Here is a 21,207-nt window from a genome sequence, read left to right on the forward strand (position 1 = left end):
TATATATATATATATATATATATATATTTTTTTTTTTTTTTTGTGGGGGGCAGGGATCCATCTTTAGTTGATCATTTGACTACACTTTAATATGTATACATATGTATACCCTTACAAAAGAAAAAGGAATTATCAAATTATACTCTTATTGTAGGTAGCTGACAGGTGCTGTGTTAACAAGTGGGAGTGGAGTATACGTGGAGACTATAAAATTTAGGGGATGAAATTTGATGTGGGCTTATGTGGTAATGGCTTGGCTTGGTGCAGGAGCAGAGCCAGTTATTAGTGAGGTGGTCTTTGAGCAGAGTTTTGAATTGGTGTAGGTTGGTAGCATTTAGGATATGATGGGGAATTGAGTTCCAAAGTTTAGAAATGTGGTGGGATTAGAGGGCATCCCCGGCTTTGTTGTTGCTTTTGGATACTTTGAGGAGTGTTTTGTGTGAGGATCGGAGTTGCCGAGTGTTGGCATATGGTTGGAGTAATTGTTGTAGGGCTGGAGTTTTGTTTGGCTGGTATGTTGTTGGTGGGTAAAGAAAAGTTGGGTATAGGTTAGTTGTTGTGGGAGTTCTAACCAGTTTATTTGTTGTAGGCCAGAGCAGTGGTGGGATCTATATGGGGAGCTAGTGGCGAACTTGACTGTTTTATTGTATGCTGATTCTAGTTTGGTAAGGTCAGTTTGTTAAGGTTTGTAAAGATGGGAGAAGCATAGAAAACAGTAGATAAGAGAGGAGTCCTGGCGATGCTTAGTCTAGACTGGCTAGTTAGGAAAGGGTTAATTTGGTAAAGAGAGCCTAGTTTGATGTGTGTGTGTTTTTTAATGGTTTGAGAGAGGTGTAGGTCGAATTTTAATTTGCTATCAGTTGTGACACCTAGTAATTTGGTATGTGAGCTGGTGTTTATGATTGTATTGCTGGAAGAGTGGATTTGAAAAGTGGCTGAGGGATTGGGTGTTTTGTTGGGGAGAAAGAGCATTAGTTTGGTCTTGTTTGGGTTCAGTATGAGGTTAGTATTAGTTAGCCAGGATTCTACTTCTAGGAAGGATTGTTGTGTTATAGCATGTAGTTGTGGTAGAGAGGGGCCGGAGCATGTCTGGCATTAGGCAATTTCATAGGAATGACTAAAGATCTTAATACTTACACAGTGGCAGAAGAGGAGAAATAGGACAGAAACTTCCAGTATCTTGAAGAAATTAATAAATTATTTGTACACAGAAGAAGAAGTTCAAGAATAAAATAGTGCAAGTTATAGACAGAGGATGGCTCAGGATGATGTGAGAGAGTATTTTTAGTAGATAGGGTTGTATATACACAGAACAACATTTCTGTGGAAGTGTGGAAAGGATAGCTCAGTATGACGTGAGAGAGTATTTTTAATAGATAGGGCTGTACATACACAGTATAAATGTTCCATGGTGTTGTGGAATCAGGGTTTAAGAATGCTTAAGGACAACATAAAGAAACTTTAGATGGAATTCGGAAGAACTGTGATATTGGTTTACAGGGAAATTATATTTTACCACTCAGCAGGAAAATGGGTACAATTGGCATCCCAAGTGGTCCATTATCTATCAACAGTTTCTGTATTTTTATGCCTTCTAGAAGTTAAAAAGTATGTCTCCTGCTTGCAGGAGGTAATGCTATAATAACAAAGATTGAAGATAACTACCTTACCAAAGCATGTGCAATTGGATTTAACATTTAACAGATGTATCACTGTAAAAACTAATGCATTACTTATGACATGTTACGATGTTTTGCCAGTGATGCTTATGACTTGCATAAATTAAATCATTAGTCAAGGGGCAGTAAACTATCCCAGTTGAAGCGCTTCTGTCTTTTCAGTTAAAATTGTAATCATTAAAAAATTAAAACCTTTGTTCTATGTAGCTTCACAGTGAGAGAGCAGTCAACAGCTTGTGAAAGAGATGTTGTTTCTCTGGAAAACTGTTTTTTGCACAGTTCAAGGAATCATTAAAATCAGTCTCCCAGCCAAGTGAAAACTTGAAAGTGAAGTTCTGCCAAGCTGGCATTTAAGACTGAGACATGCTTAACATAGCCATAGATGACATCCACAGTCAGACTTCTGTTGAGCAATTATATTAAAATGTATTTCTTTACTGTTTCAGAGCCCAGACACAAAAGCAGACATAGATGAACATCGCAAACCTGAATCCAATGATGACAACGAGGTATTCGGTATGTATTTCTTAATTATAGACAACAGCAGAACAGCAGTATCACATCAGGCAGTCATTCTTTGTAACTCGACTCTCAGTTCCTGAGTCACGCACTGAAGAAGTGAGGAAAGGTCTGCTTGTCTTGCTTGTGTCTTCTCATTTAGCTATGCAGCTAGCATCACTAGTCAGGCATTGTTGCATCTGACTGCATTGAGGTAAACATTTTTAATTTTCCCCTAGGAGCTTGAAAGCCTTCTCTTGATGATTTTTATTTACACAGGTACAACTTCATTATGTAAGCAATTGAAATTATCTGTCCCCTGCTCAGAGTTAAATCATAACCAAATTATTAGTTTGAAAGTTTGTCCCAAATAAATAACCGGTACAAAAGTCACAGACTTAAACTAAATGCCAAAAAATGCATTATTGTATCCTTTGGAAAATCCTCTATCCCAGGAACTAACCACATTAAAAATATGCAGCTAAGAGTCTAAGAGTTGACCCAGATGTTCAGGAGTTTGGAATTTAAGTGGACAGTGACCTAACGTTTGACCAACATGTGTCTATTGTTGTAAAAATTGCCTTCTATATTGTACAGATTATAAATAAAAGAGATTGTCTGGGTCATTAGGCCTTATTTTGAATGTGATGCCCAGTTTTGCATGTATCTGTCCAGACACATGCAACAACTAGAATACTCACAGACAGAATTTACTAAAAGGATATAAGGCCTGTAAGTGATGTATAATGTTTGCAACTTAATTTGTGTCAATATGGGCTGTGATGTAAAATACTTGCAACTAATATTTTGTCAGTATGGTTTGTTTTCATTTATATAAATGTATGATTGTCTACTTCATAACTGATAATTTAATAACAATGTTTCTTGTTTAAAAAAAAAAAAAAAAAGAAGAATGTAAGGCCTAAACAACATGTCCTATATGGGCTGAATCAAAGCCCTGTTACTATACTCGGTATCCTACAGAGTGCTAAGAGATGACCTGTGCCTGGCATGCAAGGCATCCTTTGACCCAGTACAGATGGATTTACTGCACATCAGCAAGTCAAATGTCATCAGAAATACTCAGTCTAGGGATCTAAACCTCTTCTGCAGTATCAACAGAACAATTTGTCGGGACAGGACAGATATATGTTGCAGAAGGATACATACCTCTGCTCTGGAACAGACTCCACATCCACATAATACAAAGTTTGTCCCTGTCCATATTCAAGTGCAACTGGGATCTATGGATGCAAAACAAAAACTGTACCCCAGGTCTGCACCATGTACTGTTAATGGACAGAAGCAGCTCCTAAACATTTTATCCCATGTATGGATCCCCTCAAATAGGTATGATCCCAGTTATTCTCATTAGGGTAATATGTAATTATCAACCATGGGCTGAGTAAGGCCCGTCTCTAACCAAATGGGATAGATTAGTTTGAGCACAAAAAGGGAAACTGGCTAGGATTAAAGTGGCCCACAAGGGTAGCTAGCAAGTACTTACCTGTGAACCTTTGTTAGTTTTGTTGAGTAGTCTCAAGAAGTTCCATGAAGTTCATGATTTGCCTCATTGTAGATCAAGGCTGCATTTTAACAAAACTGACTGAAGCCTAGCAAGCTTTGTTACAAAGTCAAAGTTTAAATGGAAAGTGGATGCTGTGTTTCATGGCAGCAGGTCGTGTAGTTTTGAGTTACATATTTTTAAGTCAGATATTCTTAACAAAGGGTATGTCCCCATTTATAGTGCAGTAAACTAACTTAATAAACCTTACCATTAACTTATTCATCCTATGCTTCCTATGCAACCTCCAAAGCTTCTTCTACACTTTGCTCCCTGAAATTCTTATGTAACCTTTTAAGTTTCTGCTACTCTGCATACAAAACTTTATATTTACTCAACTCTCTTTTTAAACCAAAACATACAACTTATTCTACTTTTTTAACATTCTCCTTTTTGTTTATAGTACTGTTTTATCTGTCAGCAATATATATATGTATGTAGCTTACGTATTATATCTACAGATATGAAGAGTAAGCTTCAAAGAGTAGTTTCTCCATTGCAGGACACCCTAGACTAACAGTCTTATTGTCATTTGTTTTAATAACTCTTTGCCCTTTCTAATACTGCCTATTATTAGCTGGTTAGTCACTTAGTTAAAGAAGCCAGACACAAAAAAGTTCTGGATGCCATAAGGAGGTATAGGTGTGAACTGGAACTGTACAAAAAAAGGTCTTTTAGGCTGGGTGAGTTAACGAGCTTAAAAGAAAAAGCAGTGCTATAAAATAATTTATTTCTTCCTGTATTACTGTTCCCTACTTTTTGCACTATTCTCTGGAATGTGTTCTTTTTGCAGAAAACTCACCTATTTTGGTAATGAAGTAAACATTAAAAATTGTAGGTACAAGACTAACTGACAATACAATTTTAGACAAGCTAGAGGAATAGTTAACATACTTTATGTAGATGCTTCTTCCACACACTGGCATATGCATGGATGCAGTGCATTTAACCTGGATACTGAAATAATCAGCTACATAAACTTCACATCCAACAAGTACAGAAATGTGTGCAGGTACAAGCTTTCTTCCTGTTTCACTCATGTGCTTCCTATTACCTGTACTGCCTGTGTGCTTAGCTGAATACCAGTTTCAGCATAACAAATTGCCTAGGATTTCTTAGATTTCGTCTATGTACCGTCTCCCATCAGCAGGAATTGTAGACTGCCTTGAAGCTTGGAGGCACACCGAACATTTACCCTTCTTATGACCCCTTTGCCTCACTGCACTTGCAGTATGCAGGGAATGTCAGTTAAAGGTTCTGGCATGAATGTGCATCAAAAATAGCTAGCTAGACCATCATGAATACTGTCAGTGCAGGGTATATATCGCTGCTAAAACACTGGAATGTAAAACATGGACCCTTTGAAATTACAACAAAGACTAATTTGTCATTTTGCCAAATTATAAGTGAGTAGGTACTGAATTCATTTATTTATTTATTCTAGTAATTGTTGGTATAGACTTCATTTAGTCATCAAATAGAGTTAATTTAGTTACCAAAATGAAATACATACTCATTAAATTGCTCTATCTACGATTCTTGCATCTAATCCCTAATGTCTAGGGCTGATGGATGGAAAAAATCCCATGTCAGAGTAATTTGCAGTGCACAAACAGACACTGTGCAACATGAAACACAGTAACCTTCTGGGTACAGCTTATTTAGTAGGAATACCTTCTGAAGGTATAGAGCCTGAGCCATGTTACACTAGAGTGGTAAAGCTGTAACAAAACACAGCAAATTAGAGCACAAACTACAGAGCGAAATGCTCAGGTTGTGGTTTGTTCAAAATCATTGCCACATTCCACAGATTCAGTATGAAAGAAAAGAAAGAAAGAGAAAGAAAGAAAGAAAGAAAGAAAGAAAGAAAGAAAGAAAGAAAGAAAAAATACAGACCTGTGACACATAATGCCAGTGCCCCACTTGACAGTGTTTTCCCCAACACACACACACACACGCACATACAAGCTTACTAGACATGGTGGGCAAGACACCCTCAAGGTTTTTCGACAGTGAAGTGAATGACAGTTATTAAGTATGCCAAACAAAGCTCCCACATCCATAATGAGATGGGTGATGTTTCCTAGTTTGTGTGCTTGTAAAATTACCCAGAAGCCTTCTTGCAGTTTGAAATGCACACATACCAGCAACATGCAAACCATTCTGTACCACAGTGTCACTATGACTGAGCATCATGGCCGCATACTGCTACTCCTAATACTCTTCCTTGATCCCATATATAACAAAAGTCTCTAAGTTGTTCCCAAAAGACTGTATGGTAGGACAGCTTTATCTGCTGGCATCCACTGATCATCACATAAGCCTTCTGTAATTGTAGTCCCTTGTCTAGTACCCATGTTGTGCAAGCTAAGTAAACTGCTTATGGTACAGATAAAGCTAGAAAGACTGTTCATCGCATTCTATATCTATATGATGGCCTGCAGGGTCCACTCCTGTGGTGTCTCACCTGGTCTTGACAGAATACACCTAAGATTATGTTGGTTCATCTGCTCAGTGTGCACCTTTAGCACTCACTGTGCCCCATGCTTAGCCTGTAAGTTAGCGTGACTAAAGCATAGCCCTTGCATGGAAATAAAAGTAGGGCAGCTAGTTTGTACATTAAACAGCACTACATCTAACCTAGTCTAGTGCCAAACCCCAGAGACCACCCAAGGAGACCTCTGTATAACTAGTCCATAATGTAGCCGACCCAAATACTGGTCTGAACAACATGGATATGCACTTTCCAAATGTCTCTATAACCTGCTTGGCAGATATGGACTTCCTGAAACATTGTAGCAATTCTCTCATGTTCACAGACAAACATTTAATCCTTAAATAAACAAAAACAGTATGCGAGAGATGCACATACACAATTTCCCTGGCAGAAAAAATTTTTGCATGCAAACAAGGTTGTCAAGAATATACACACACGCATGCACACGCACGCACACACACACACACAGGCATGCACATGCGCACACACACACACACACACACACACACACACACACTACTGCCACTGTATACATACACAAGCTGAGGCACTAAAATGCAATCTTTCTAAAACTCAAAGACCTCCTAAGACTATAAATGGCAATGCCTATCCTCAGCAATCTCTAAAGCACTCACCAAAAGGAACACCATACACCAAATGTCTGAACCTGCTGCTCCTCTCGTACTGAGCAGGATTACTGTCTCTACAACACATCATCTGTAGGGTGAAATTAACCTGTCTCATGACAGTCTAAACCATGTTTCCCATTTAGTGGGTGAACAATCCAATGCTTGGTGAATTCTGCTTCACAATGATAGGAAGAGCTGACATGAAAGGATCAAAAAGTGACATTGCTATGTACGCTTGGCCACTGCAAGCCAGTTATCCCTGTGGTAACTTTTCTGATACCTCCTGCTTAGAACCCAAAAAGTCAGAAGGATTGTGAAGCCTGCTTTCATGGTCTGTATTCATACTGAAAATCAAGATCAAGTGAGCATTTTGCTCTTCTGCTCCACAGGAGGTTTCTGTCCTCCCTGAGCTTGCCTTAGGACACCTGCGTTACTCTTTGACAGGTGTACTGCCCCAGTCAAACTCCCCACCTGACACTGTTCCCAGAGCAGGCTGCGCCCATCCGGTGGGGTTCTCCCCCCCACCTCACCAGTTAAGTGCCTACACCCAGTGGAGTTACAAGAGCAAAACACATAAGGCAAGCAAATGTATTACCTAGGACTCTTGTCATAGAGGTCTCCACTGTATGACACAAAGATGCCCTGCTCACCAGACTAAACCTGTACTTATACTACGACACTAAAGCTTAAAACTCACTCCCACTACCAATAAGAAGTACTTCTAATCTAGCAGCATTCAAACCATCCCTTAGACAACACATGAACAAATGTTCGCAGTTCCCCTGCACTGACCAGGCTAACCTTCTTCTCCATTTCTGACTAATCCTCTTCCTCACCCTCTCCCACCCTCTTTTATACTCTCATACTGTTTTCACTCGCAGTCTACTCCTACCTTATCTGTTTCTTACCATTCCCCCACCTCCTAATCTCCCCCTTCCTCCCCTTTACTAACTGCATCTCTCCAAAATAACCATCTCATCTACACCCCACCTAACAAATGTACCTAGCTGATATCCTAAACCTGTGTATGCTTGCAGTCTAAAAAGTAAATATTCAATGTTTATCTTATATTAAAAAAAAGTCTAGTCATCACAATGTATCCACTATTTGTATTTCAATATTGACTAATACTGTACTTTTAAGCTAAGTCACTACTATTGTACTCTTAAGATTGTACCTAAATGCCTTTTCTCTGCTAATTATGTTGTGCACTAGTATCTGTTAGTGGAGCTTTTTTCCCCAGGCCTCCAATGAAAATGGGTTATTTCTGACCCATCAGAACATTACGGTAAATAAATGTCAAATAAATAAATAAACAAGGAGTAGGCAATGTTTATTTGCTTATCTTGAGCCAGGATTCACCAAGTTACACATGCACTCAAGTCACTACACCACAGGTACCAGTATGATTCTGTCATAGTCCATGTTGGCATTAATGACTTGAGATACACTTTCATGAACTATATGAAGAGAGACATCTTTGCTCTCTCTGAATATATAGCTCAGGCAGGTATGTACCTTGCACTGAGGAGCATTCTACCTTAACCAAGAATGATACCGCAGTACGAACAAAAGATGATCGACTTTAATAATTGCCTTAGTTTCTGGGGTCTTTCCATCTTCTTGCAGCACCTTAGTAATGGGTGCTAACCCAGTCGCCACCCCAACTCTAACCCTACATGTTACCTTAATAAAAACCTTCCCATAAAACTGCCCCTACACAAGACACACTCGAACACACAAGCATGCACAAACAACACTACATTTATCCCCTTACCTAACCCTAAAATGCATGCACTCTCACACAAACATACAGCACTTATTCCTCACCTATCCCTGATCCTAACCCTAATTCACAAACATATGCACAAACACCCTCACCCCCTCCAACCCCAGTCACCTGTCTCGACAAAATGTACCATCAACATTAGGGCCACTTGGCTATCCGTACTTTCATAATTAACCACCACCCCCTGCATTTGTTTTTGACAAAGTGCAGGAGAACCACCTAATGATACATGTAGTAACAACCAGTAGTATTATAACTTTAGCATCACTTAGCTAATAGTTGGCTGTGCTATAAAACTTAATGCGCCTGCAAACAACATGAGAAGAGGAATTGAACGCAAGTATTCTTTATCAGAAAAAATGTGCTTTAGATAGTATCTGTAAGGGGGGGGGCATACATTTCTACATATACAAGATGTTATAAATGAATAAGTGTGAGTGTGCATGCATTTAAATTCAGAGGTGACATTTACCTTAGGAGGGAAGCTATATTTAAAAATACATTGCATATTCATGTGTTCCTTGCCATACATTTGGACACTTGTAATTTTTTCACTATGCCTTGTGATGTTGTGTGTTTCTAACTTGTTAGATGACTCTGTATAATGAGTGTAGAATGTCTATAGCATGCAAAGAGAGAGAAAAGGAGAGAACTCTTCTGTGTCTAAAATCAAAGCGGTTGGATTTGTTAGGTATTAGTGGTGTGGTAAAAGAAAGGTTTTATTGTATGTTTTGGATAAAAGTATAAAAAAATAGCATACTTAAAGTAGGCTACCTTCATTATATTAAAAAGTGACTTGGAAGCTTAGTGGTTTGTAAAACTTTCATTCTCAAAAGCTTCATCATAGTCATTTTTGTGGTGTAATTTCATAAATACTGTCAGTAAAACTACTGACATTTACATAGCATGTAATTTTTGCAGTAAGACCACAATGTCAATGTGATTTCACGTATTGACTGACCATCATCTTCAGGGAATATCGCATTGTAAATTACTAAAGGCAGCAGTGTTCCATTTGAACAGTGATTCAGGGTTTTACATGTTGAACCTGCAATTATGCTTGTTACAGAACTGCTGCTATAGAGCAGAACTGACCATAAGAGGGTCAGTAGACTAGACACTGGTCATCAGATGTGTAATGAATGATGATTTTTTTGAAATAGTGTATGATAACATAAAAACAGTTTGGAGATCCAGATGACTGCATTTTCTCAAACATCATTTGTAGATGTGGTGGTTTGCATCACACATCATATTTATTCATTACCTAAACAAGTGGCACTTTTCATCCATATCCCTGGTCAGAAGCAATATATGGTTAAAAATCAGTTACAGTGAAAATATCTGAACATGCACAAGTGTATATCAGGTGAAAGAGGCACAGTGAAATGCATAAAATAAATTACAGTGTTTAGAGATTACATTCATTAAAGTCAGTATTTTGGCAATAAATAAGTATTACTCTTATAAACTTAGAAAGTTGCTAGAATAAAAGGTCTTGTGTTAGCATGCATTTTATGAAGTATGTGAAGTCTGAAACTCAGTTGGATAGCATTATTTATTAGTGTCACCCCTTAATGATTTGCTAGAAAACCAAAACGTTTATGAGAAACAGACCAAAAATATGAGGCAAAAATCTGGACATTCTACAAAAATCTGGAGAGTTGAAAGGTATGCATACTCCCAATTACTTATCTCTTTCCCATCACCTCTGCTGCTTACTACTTATCTGAGGAAAAATTCCCTGAAGTCTGCTTGGGTTATAAAGTATGTATGCAAACACTTCATTTAAAAAAAAATCCTAAGCCTTCTGGACATTCCTGCATACTTGGGAGCCATACAGAAGTCTTCCAATTGTTCCTTTGTAAATTGGAAAAAAGAATGGAAAGATCTCCTTTTCTAGCCTCTTCTGATTGATTGTGATATTATCATGCAATATTTTATATGCCCCACTAAGTCATCTTTTTGTAACAGCATTTTGTATTTTACACTCAACTAAAAATTTAACCTGTGCTCCTTCACATAGAATTCACCTGTTCTGTCTTTCTTTGCATATACTCTGTTATCAGTCCCTGATAGGGAAGGCAGTCTCCAACCTGCAGTCCAATTTTTTTTTTTTAGGTTTAAAGGCTACTGTGGCCTGTGTGTACAGACTGGCCGCAATAGTGTTATGACTTGCCACATACAAAGCACAGTTGGGGGCTGCTATTTCACCACTATCTATGACAGACATCTTCCCCCTTGGTTCCTTTTCAGCAAGCTTTCAGAGTTTTACAGCTTGCCAGCTTTACACTTGCATGCTGTATCCTATTTGCCCAGGAGGTAGCACTGTTGTCCAAACTAGTCTGAGATGCTAAGTGGTGGATAAGCCTCCTGTCCCTTTAAAGTGGTATTGCACAGTATGTTTTACTGCATACCATGTCAGTTTCAGAATAAATTACTTTTTAAAGTTTTAGATATGATCTCTTTTAAACAAAACTAGCATGAGACTTTCATTTACAATATCAGCAAATTTTTATCAGGGAAAAGTACCTGGACCATTGCTGACCACTGTAGTATCAAGTAGATATCAGAAATTATGGGCCTTCAAGGCAGCTGCAAATGTGACAAAAATACCAGAGTGAGCTATGTAAAAGTCATAAAAGTTGTATGTATATAAATATCCTTTTGCACTTATGCATACATGAAGTGCAGCTCAAAAAGAAAACTACAGATGCAAAAAATATACCCTCAGCCATTACAGAAGTGTCAGTCTAAATGTTTTAATTTAGTGCTTTCACTGTTGTTATATATCAGATTTGCAGCCATTCAGATTTATCCCTGTGTTTCTTTTTTTTTGCATGTTTGTTTTTTACTGTGTTGATATGCAGAATCACAGATTCGGATTGTGGTACGGATCTGTAGTCTTTAACACATCGAATCACAGATGCAACATCAGTTCATTTGTAAATTCTGTTATTGTTATTTGCTTTATACATGGGTCTTATTTTATGTGCCCTTTCTGAACTGATCTTCTAAATCCATTAAACTTATGTAGATCTGTCAGAAAGGCAGCCTTTTTAATACATGTAGGACAGATTATTTATTATACTTATATAATGCACTAAGATGACGTTTGCACTTCCTTCCCATCATGTTACTGCATTGATATGATAATGTTTTAGTTTGATATTGATATATATGATCATGTTTTAGTTTGATATTGATATGATCATGTTTTAGTTTGATATTGATATATATGATCATGTTTTAGTTTGATATTGATATGATAATGTTTTAGTTTGATATTGATATATATGATCATGTTTTAGTTTGATATTGATATGATCTTTTTTTAGTTTGATATTGATATATATGATCATGTTTTAGTTTGATATTGATATGATCATGTTTTAGTTTGATATTGATATGATCATGTTTTAGTTTGATATTGATATATATGATCATGTTTTAGTTTGATATTGATATGATCATGTTTTAGTTTGATATTGATATATATGATCATGTTTTAGTTTGATATCGATATGATCATGTTTTAGTTTGATATGGATATATATGATCATGTTTTAGTTTGATATTGATATGTTAACAGTTTTAGATTGATATTGATATACTCATGTTTTAGTTTGATATTGATATGATCATGTTTTAGTTTGATATTGATATATATGATCATTTTTTAGTTTGATATTGATTTGTTAAATTTTTTAGATTGATATTGATATGCTCATGTTTTCTTTTTTTTTCTAATGAACACCAACCATCACACTGATAAATACTGTTAAGTTACTTATATAATGATGGAAAGTATTTATTTTATTTATTTATTTACTTTGCTTTTGTTTAATGAGTTTGTCCAAATGAATGTAGTCAAAAATTTTTTTTTCAGCAGAGGCCCAGGCAGAAAAGCTCCAACATATGAAGGCCACTGCTGGCGTAGGTTGAAAACTTATTCACTTATTCAACAGTACTTAGACCACAAGGTTTACCAGTTTTTAACAAAATTTTTAAAATTTTATTAGCCACTATTTTCAACTTAAAAGCAATCATCATCAAAAAAAGCAAACAACTCATCTCACTTTTTAACTCAAATAATAATAAGTATAAAAAATATAACAAAATAAATAAATTAATTAATTAATCATTAATTAAATAAAAAAAAATAAAACAACACAACATCATCAAATTTTATACTAAGTCACCTAATAAACCTTAAAAAAAAAATATTTTAAATTACACTTAATACAGTTGATATACCAGATAAAATATATTATAAATTAATACAAATGTGTGTGTTTAAATTAAAAAGCCTTGACTTAATAATAATATTTATATTATTATTGAATCTGAAGTACTAAATAAGTCTGTAATAAAAAAAAATTTTTTTTATCTTTGGATTGGGTGTCTGTCCTGCCGTTGGTTTGTTGGCTTGAATAAGTACTGAAGTTTTCAACCTACGTTGTGCAGTGGCCTTGTTATTCATTTGTTATCTGTTAGTGCCCTGATATTGGGTCAATTGTTTGTTTTTAAAGAAAAGCTCCAACATATTGCAAGCATTTTTAAACAAACATTTAGTAATATACATCAACAGACATTAAGTAATATACATTAACTATTACACAGGTTTGCTAATTATACTATGTTCATATGAAATTAGCGGCAACTATTACAGTATAAAAGATACTTATCATCAGGAGATGTTGAACATTGAGCATTTGAAAAGGAATATTAGTGGGTTTGTCAGACAGATAATAGGTTGTGTGGCTAGTGCTTAGAAATTCAAAGTAATGGAGGTGAAGGACAGAAAATGTTGTAGTTAGGTGTGGTGTAAAGCAGGTTCAGGGACAATTAAATATATGTTTGTCTTAAGGTTTATATTACAAGTGTAGAGGTGGACATATCCTATACATTATTTTCATCAGCAGCATTAAGCGGAATACACAAAGACTTATTTATTTGATTTGTAGCCTTGTAGATAGCTTGATCCTGGAGACCTTTTTCAGCCATATGCTGTAGTATAATATATGATCTGATGTTGTCTTTTCCATCTGGTCCTCAATGTGTAGGTTTCGGATCCGACTTTGGACACTTCTAAGCTTTGGATCCAACTTCGGACACTTCTAAGCTTTGAATCCAGTGCTCTTGCTCCTCCCCTTACCCATAATCACTGTGTAAAAAGTGAGCTACCTCAGATATCATTTGCCGCTATAAGCGATTGACAGATCGTTGGTGCTCAGGAAAGATTTTTACTGAATAATGTTTAAAAGATAACTATTGCTTCCTTTGAAGTCGATTTTTCTTTTGTGTAATATATCCTATCCCGCTGCTAGCACAGTGTGCATTCTGTACTCCTCCTGTATTTTACTTTTCTCCTTTTTGTGCCTCTTGTTCCTGGTGCAGGACTCTTCTAAAAATAAAAAAGGCAGATATCTTTTTAGCGCAATTGCATTAGTTTACAAGGGGTATTTTTTGCCTGTGTTATTTTTTCCCCTTTTCCCTGTTTTATGATGGTAGATAAGTCCTCAGGCTCTAAAAAGTGTATAGTTTGCTCACAGAGGCTGCCAAACTCGGGGGGTGCACTATAAGTGCATTTACTATTTAGTATCCTCGCACATGGACATATCCTGCTCCATTTGTGAGGCTTTTGGCAAAAAACCATTAATGAAAGGAGAAATAAACTTATTTTAAAGGGACTCCTTCTGCCTTCTGTGAGAGATAAACCCCTTTCTGGATTGGGGAAGTCTGCTGCTTCTTCCTCCTCCCCTTCTACAGCCATAAAGGTTGTCTAGTAAGTCAAAAGAAAAACAGATTCAGATAAGGAAAAAGAAAAGTCTAATACTTCAAAGAAAAGGTCTCTGGATCTGACACCTTAGTCAGCTCTGGCTCCTAAAATATCTAGACCCTCGGAGCCAACTCTCTTTTCAGATCATATAATCATAGAATCCCATACGACTCTTAGGTTCTCCTTTGATCCCCTCTCCCCTAGAGTTTGATCTCTAATTTTACAGGACAAACTTCATTTTCATTCCAGGCCTCCATCCTTTACCTCTTCTCTTAGGCCACCTAGGTGTACCAGAAGCCTCACTGAAGCTGACATAGACAGGATGATGAGGAGATTTCTTCAGACCTAGATACCCCCATTTTTTACTGGCTTCTTCTCCAATCCAAGCTCTCAGATCGAAGCCCTTGGTTCCGACTCTCACCCAGGGTAGATCTGCATCAGACCCGAGACTTCATATATCCTTGATTCGGATGAGTTCCCTAATGAAGTAATCTCTGACCCTGTCAGATCCATCTGAGTCTCGATGCTGAACCATCAGAGTTGACTCTGACAGTGTAGGATTGGATACAAGATCTTTTGATTTGCTTCTCTCTCTAGGAGCCTCAGCCTTTGATAGTTTGGCTCTGTTGTCAGCCCCAGATCCCAGCTGAATGTTATCCAGGATTGACTCACCTTCAGGAGTTTTGGCACCTACAACAAGGCTTCTGGATCCATGTCAAGCTCAGCATTCGAGGATTTCAAGATAGTCCGGAAAATGCAGCGACTAGTGTGTCGAGCTCTCACTGGAGCAAGTTTCACAACAAAACAAAAAGTTATTTTATTTATTTATTTATTTATTTATTTGAAGTTTGTTTGCCAGGATAATCCACTGGGCCGAGTGAGCCCATTTTTCAATGGAGTCCTGGGGAGAAAAGCTCCATAGATACAATGTCAACATATACAACTAAAAATAAAGTAAAATATAGTAGGATAAACATAACATAAACAGTTTGTTAAAGTATCAGAGTAGTACATATAAGCACAAGATAATGTTAATGCAACAGGAAAAAACAACTGAAGAGCATATGCAACAATAAGTTTACAATTTTTAGTTTCTATATTCACTAGCAAATGGAAAGAGAAAGTATAGGTAAGATTTTGGTTAGTAGGTGTGCACAGAGAATATTTACATAAGTGGTTAACTAGTTTAACTAGTAAAAGTTTAATGCAAAAGTAAGCACTTTCACACCCGAAAGGACGCTTCTTCAAACTTTAATACACTCATATAGAGACACCAACATATTTATTTATAGTGTTAAAACCAATCAAATTGCAATCACCTTAAATCATTTGAAAACAATCAATCAATTAAAAACTGAAACCTTGCAATAAATTTTAAAGTAATAGGTGTATCCCTATACTAATACATGTGCAAAACTGCTATAAGATAAAAAGACTTTATCATAAAAACATTTTCATTTACAAAAATTATATATATATATATATATATATATATATATATATATATATATATATATATACACACATATATATCAGAAAATTTATAAAAACATGTTAAGTACTACAATAACTAAATTTATTCTAAAACATTAATCTAAAAAACATTTGTTTAAAAATACATAGATAAAATCCATGCAAACTTTAAAATGCACATAGTTTAATGCTTCAAGGGTCTGTCAACTAAAAATGGTCTAAGTATTACCTTGTCATTAAGACCAAAGCCCTTATCTGCCTGCATCCTAATGATCCATTTAATTTCCTTTTGCTCTGTAAAATTCTTAAAATTACCTAACCTGTTAGTACGAGGAGTAAATTCTATAACTAAAAATAGAAACTTATGTGTAGTGCCATGTTCTAAAATGTTTCTTGCTAGGGCATTCCCTTCATCCTCTTTGTTAATGGCATAAATATGTTTCCTTACTCTGTCTCTCAAAGTCTTATTGGTCATCCCTATGATGGACATTTAATACAGTAAGCAAGGTATATACTCATACAATCAGCATAATATCTAAAGGTATATGTATATTTAGTAGTAGGGTGTGTGAATTTATCTTGATTGCACATATATTGGCAATGGCTGCATTGTCTACAGGGAAAAGTTCCTTGTCTCTGAGAGACAACAGAACTATTAGTAGGTATAGCATCCTTATAACATAGCAATCTTTTCAATAATTTATTTTGATATGAGAAGGTTGGTTGTGATCTCACTATGGTACTTATTTTCTCATCAGATGCTAGGATTGTCCAGTTCTTATTTACAATGTCACGTATGGCCTTATTGTTGTTGGTATAGGGTATCACCATCCTACATTTATTCAGTGCTCTAGGACTGTTAGTGTTATGTCTAGTGTTATCGACTCTATCATATTTTCTAAAGTATGGTCTGCCTTTCATATGTTTATCTACAAGATCTAGTGTCTCTAGTTTATTATACTCATGTGGCAAGTAACCTCTGTCGTTCAGCTCATCTTTCAATACTAAAAGGGCTCCTTCACAGCTAGAATGTGAGCTAGTGAGCCTGGAAACTCTCAAGCCCTGGCTCTGTAAGACATTCTTATAAATATGCTGGGGATGCATGCTTTGTCTAGGTAATAGACTATTCCTTCTACATTCCTTCTTGTAAATCTCAGTACAAATGATACCATCATTTTTTATCAATGACACATCTAAAAATTCAACCTTCTCCAGAGACCAGTTCGCAGTAAATTGTAAAAAACTAGTGGTAGAGTTAACATAATGAACTGTCTCAAACTATCCACACTGCCTTTCCATAAAAGAAAAATATCATCAACAAAACGTTTATAGTAGGGTATGTAATGTAAAAATCTTGTGTTTGTTTTAATGTACTGTCTTTCCCATTGTGCCATTACTAAATTCGCATAGGAATTGGCACATGGGGTACCCATGGCCAGTCCCTTCGTTTGAAGGAAGTACCGATTATCAAATGTAAAAGCATTATTATTCAGAGTAAGTTCTAACAGAAAACAGGACAGTTGAATCTTATCAGCAGCAATATTCTCGGATCTCATAAACTCCCTAACTAATTCAATGCCTACATCATTCGGGATACTGGTGAAGAGTGATACCGCATCAAGTGTTACTAGAACAACATCCAAATCAAACAATTCTGAAAATACATATTCAGAAAAAGTGACTAAAAAATCTCGTGTGTCTTTTAAAATAGTACCGGCATTGTCAACAAAAACTCTCATATACTTCTCCAAGTAAATTGATAGTGGTTCAGTCAACCAACCTTGGCTCAACACTATGGTTCTGGGGGGGGGGTTAAAAATATCTTTATGGATTTTTGGTAGATCTCTAATGCTAGGTACATACGGTTTTCCTACCAAAAAATATTTATACAGGTGAGGTGTAATCATGTTGCTCATCAAAAACTCATAAAGTATAACTTTCATATCACTAATTAATTTATTAAGCTGAGTAACACTGGGACTGCTATAGGTATCAACTTCATCTAGCATTTGCTTCATTTTGTAATGATACTCTGTAGCATTCATTAAGACAATAGCTCCTCCCTTGTCTGCAGGACATATAACTATGTTAGCATTATTTTTCAGTGGTTGTAAAGCATTAAAATCATCAGTCGTCAAATTATGAAAATTATGCTTATTCGCTGCTGAAGCAGACAATTTCACAATATCACTTTCGCAAGCCTTTTCAAACGCTTCTAGTAAAGGATGTAATACTGGTGTATAAACAGAAGGTTTTCTAAAATTAAATACAACCATAGTTATTACCATATATAAATTTAAGCAGAACATTCCTACAAAACATTTTAATGTCAATGATATGTTCAACATTATCACTATTAAGTGAAGGAATGAAGGACAGACCTTTATTAAGTAATGAATGTTCAGCTTCAGTAAGAATGTAGTCAGATATATTGTGTACTAGTCCAGGGGTAGCCTCATCCAGGCTTTCTTGCTCTTCACACTGCTCTCCTGGTTCTCTTCCGAATATTTCCTCCTTTTCCTTCCTCTGCTCTGCGACCGATTCTGTTGGTTTCTTGGTTGTTGCTTTTATAGGGAGCGGAAAAAATGGAAAAACGGGCATGTTCTTCTGCTTTTCAATTTCTTTTACCTTCTTCCTTACATCTGGACCAAGCGAGATGTTTACTGACATTGTAGGATCTTCAGATGTAGGATTAAATTTGTATATGGTGTGACGACCGTGCCCTGGCTCAGCAATTAAGGAGCCTTAATCCTCACCACTAACACCAGGGAAGTCGTCTCCTAGAAGAGGAATGGATAACTAATACACACAATAATGTACAATTTCCCCTAAGTTCCCACAGAGATCACAGTCAGTCTGGGTCTGGTTGCTCCCTTGCTGTCCAGGTCCCCAATAAGACTCCCCACTGGCACAGCTATAGGGTCCAGATCTCAGCCTAGCTGGCAAGCTAACCTCTAGTACCCTCTCTGTCCAACCAGTGCTTTGTGTCCCTGCCCAGGTAGCTGACACACACCCACACTTTGAGATAAGTATTTATACAACTTCACAGACACTCCTGGGAAAGGCTGACACAGATTCTCCAGCTGTGCCCCCTTACCCATACTATACGGTAGTAATTTCTGCCATCAGCAGCTAATATTATCAGCTACTAAAAGGCCCTTAAAAGGGTGTCCAATTATTAATGTGCAATATTATTATCCAATTGGTAATGTGACTATTCAGTCTAGGCTTAATTTGGAGCAACGTAGACAGTAAAATCTGTGTAAATATGTAATGTACTTTAGAGGTTAAATTATCTCTACATAAACCAGCCACAGGTAAAGGTTTTTTAAATATTTAATAATACATAATTAAAATACAAAACAATACTACTACACCACAGAGATATCTAAGAGTTCGGAGATCACACAGAAACTTAAAATAATACAGTAGGACAGGTCTGATGTCAAAGAAAAACACTTAATCTAACATTCTAATCTTTAATCTTAAGAGAAAACACAGTGCTATAATCCTACTTACAGGCATATAGAGCAAGCAGTGCTGGGTTAGATGTCCAAGATCAAAATGCTTCCAGTCTCTCACTGAACAATAGTTTTTAAACACTAACCAACAGCTCTGCTGAGGCCCTCCCAAATTACATCATTTTGACACTTAGGTTTTCTCAGGCCACAAACTGCATTATTTAGCAAGCTAACATCTGCTCAAGAAACTGCAATAATACAAGGCATTTCACATATACACTCTAGCAGAAATCAGAGCAATAAAGCACCTTCCACATGTAAATTCTGGCCCTTAACTTTAACCTTAAAACAATGGGCATGAAACCTTCATCCAGACCCACTGGAGCTGACTTGTAAAACATCAAAGAGATTCATAAGATCAGTTTCAAAAGACACATTTGAAATGCTTGGCTTGGTTTTCCTTACAGCAGATGGCAATTGTTGCAACAATCTTGAAGTTCACATTTTACAGTGTTTTCTTACATTTAAAAACACAAGCCTGTATTTTACATTTATTTATACAATTGATAGAATTATGTATCAAATTCTATTTAACTAGGCTGGCAGCCTTCGTCCATCTTCTCCCAATCTTCACCCCCCCCCAGGGAACTCAAGCAAGTTTTTCAAGTGCCCCTTGAGAAACATCGCTTGAGAGTGTCAGGTCTATCTGGGTGTACCTCACCCTATTCCCTGTCTTGAGAGCCCATCTGCATTGGCATTGCTACTCCCACTCCGGTGCTGCACTGACATGTCATATGCTTGTAACCCCAGGCTCCATCTTAGCAACTTGGCATTTTGCTGACTGGCTCTGTTTAACCATGTTAGGGGGTTGTGATCTGTCATCACAGTGAATTTTCTTCCATACAGATAAGACTGAAGTTTTTGTAGTGCCCACACTATGGCTAGACATTCTTTTTCTGCCACTGCATAGCATTCCTCCCTGGGTTTGAGCCTACAGCTGAGATACACCACTGGGTGCTCTACTCCCTTTGAAGAAATCTGGTTAAGTACAGCCCCCACCCCATAGTTTGAAGCATCCACCTGCACAACAAATTCTTTGCTATAGTCTGGACTGGCTAACACAGGGTGTCCTCCCAAAGCTTCCTTAAGCTTCTGAAATGCCTGCTCACATGCTGGGGTCCACACTACCTTATCTGGCCTGTTCTTCCTTGTCAGGTCTGTGAGGGGAGCAGCTATGGTACTATAATTGGGAACAAACTTTCTGTAGTACCCTGCTGTCCCTAAGAATGCCCTCACCTGCTTTTTGGTAACAGGTGCAGGCCATGCCTGAATGGCTTCCACTTTGGCAGGTTCTGGCCTTATCTTACCACTCCCTACTCTATATCCTAGTTAGGAGACCTCTGCCATACCCACCTGACATTTGCTCAGCTTAATGGTCAACCCTGCCCTCTGTAGTCTGCCCAGCACCTCCCTGACATGCTGGAGGTGCTCTTGCCAGGAATGGCTGTAGATAGCAATATCATCCATGTAAGCAAGGGCAAACCCTCCTGCTCCTGCTAAGATATGATCTACCAGCCTTTGGAAAGTCACTGGGGCATTCTTCATCCCAAAGGGCATATTTGTGAACTCATAAAAGCCAAAAGGAGTCACAGAGGCTGACTTCTCTCTATTACTGGGAATTAAAGGCACCTGCCAGTAACCCTTGGTAAGATCAATGGTCTTAAGATACTTAGCCCCACCCAGCTGCTCTAGGGCCTCATCTGTCCTAGGCATGGGGTAAACATCTGCCTCTGTGTGACTATTTAATTTCCTGTAATCCACACAGAATCTGGTGC

General features: G+C 37.1%; 1 protein-coding gene across 2 annotated transcripts in view; it reads left to right on the top strand.

The window, feature by feature from the left end:
- LOC122798288 (myelin basic protein) overlaps positions 1-21,207 on the top strand; it is an 809,205-nt gene that overhangs the window by 187,405 nt on the left and 600,593 nt on the right. For both annotated transcript variants that reach the window (XM_044067101.1, XM_044067102.1), the window contains exon 2: positions 2,126-2,195. In XM_044067101.1, the coding sequence (XP_043923036.1) occupies positions 2,126-2,195 (70 nt within the window). The remainder of the gene's footprint in view (positions 1-2,125; positions 2,196-21,207) is intronic.

This window comes from Protopterus annectens, chromosome 3.part1 (genome assembly GCF_019279795.1).
Source record: "Protopterus annectens isolate FY-2018-M chromosome 3.part1, PAN1.0, whole genome shotgun sequence".
NCBI lineage: Eukaryota > Metazoa > Chordata > Ceratodontiformes > Protopteridae > Protopterus > Protopterus annectens.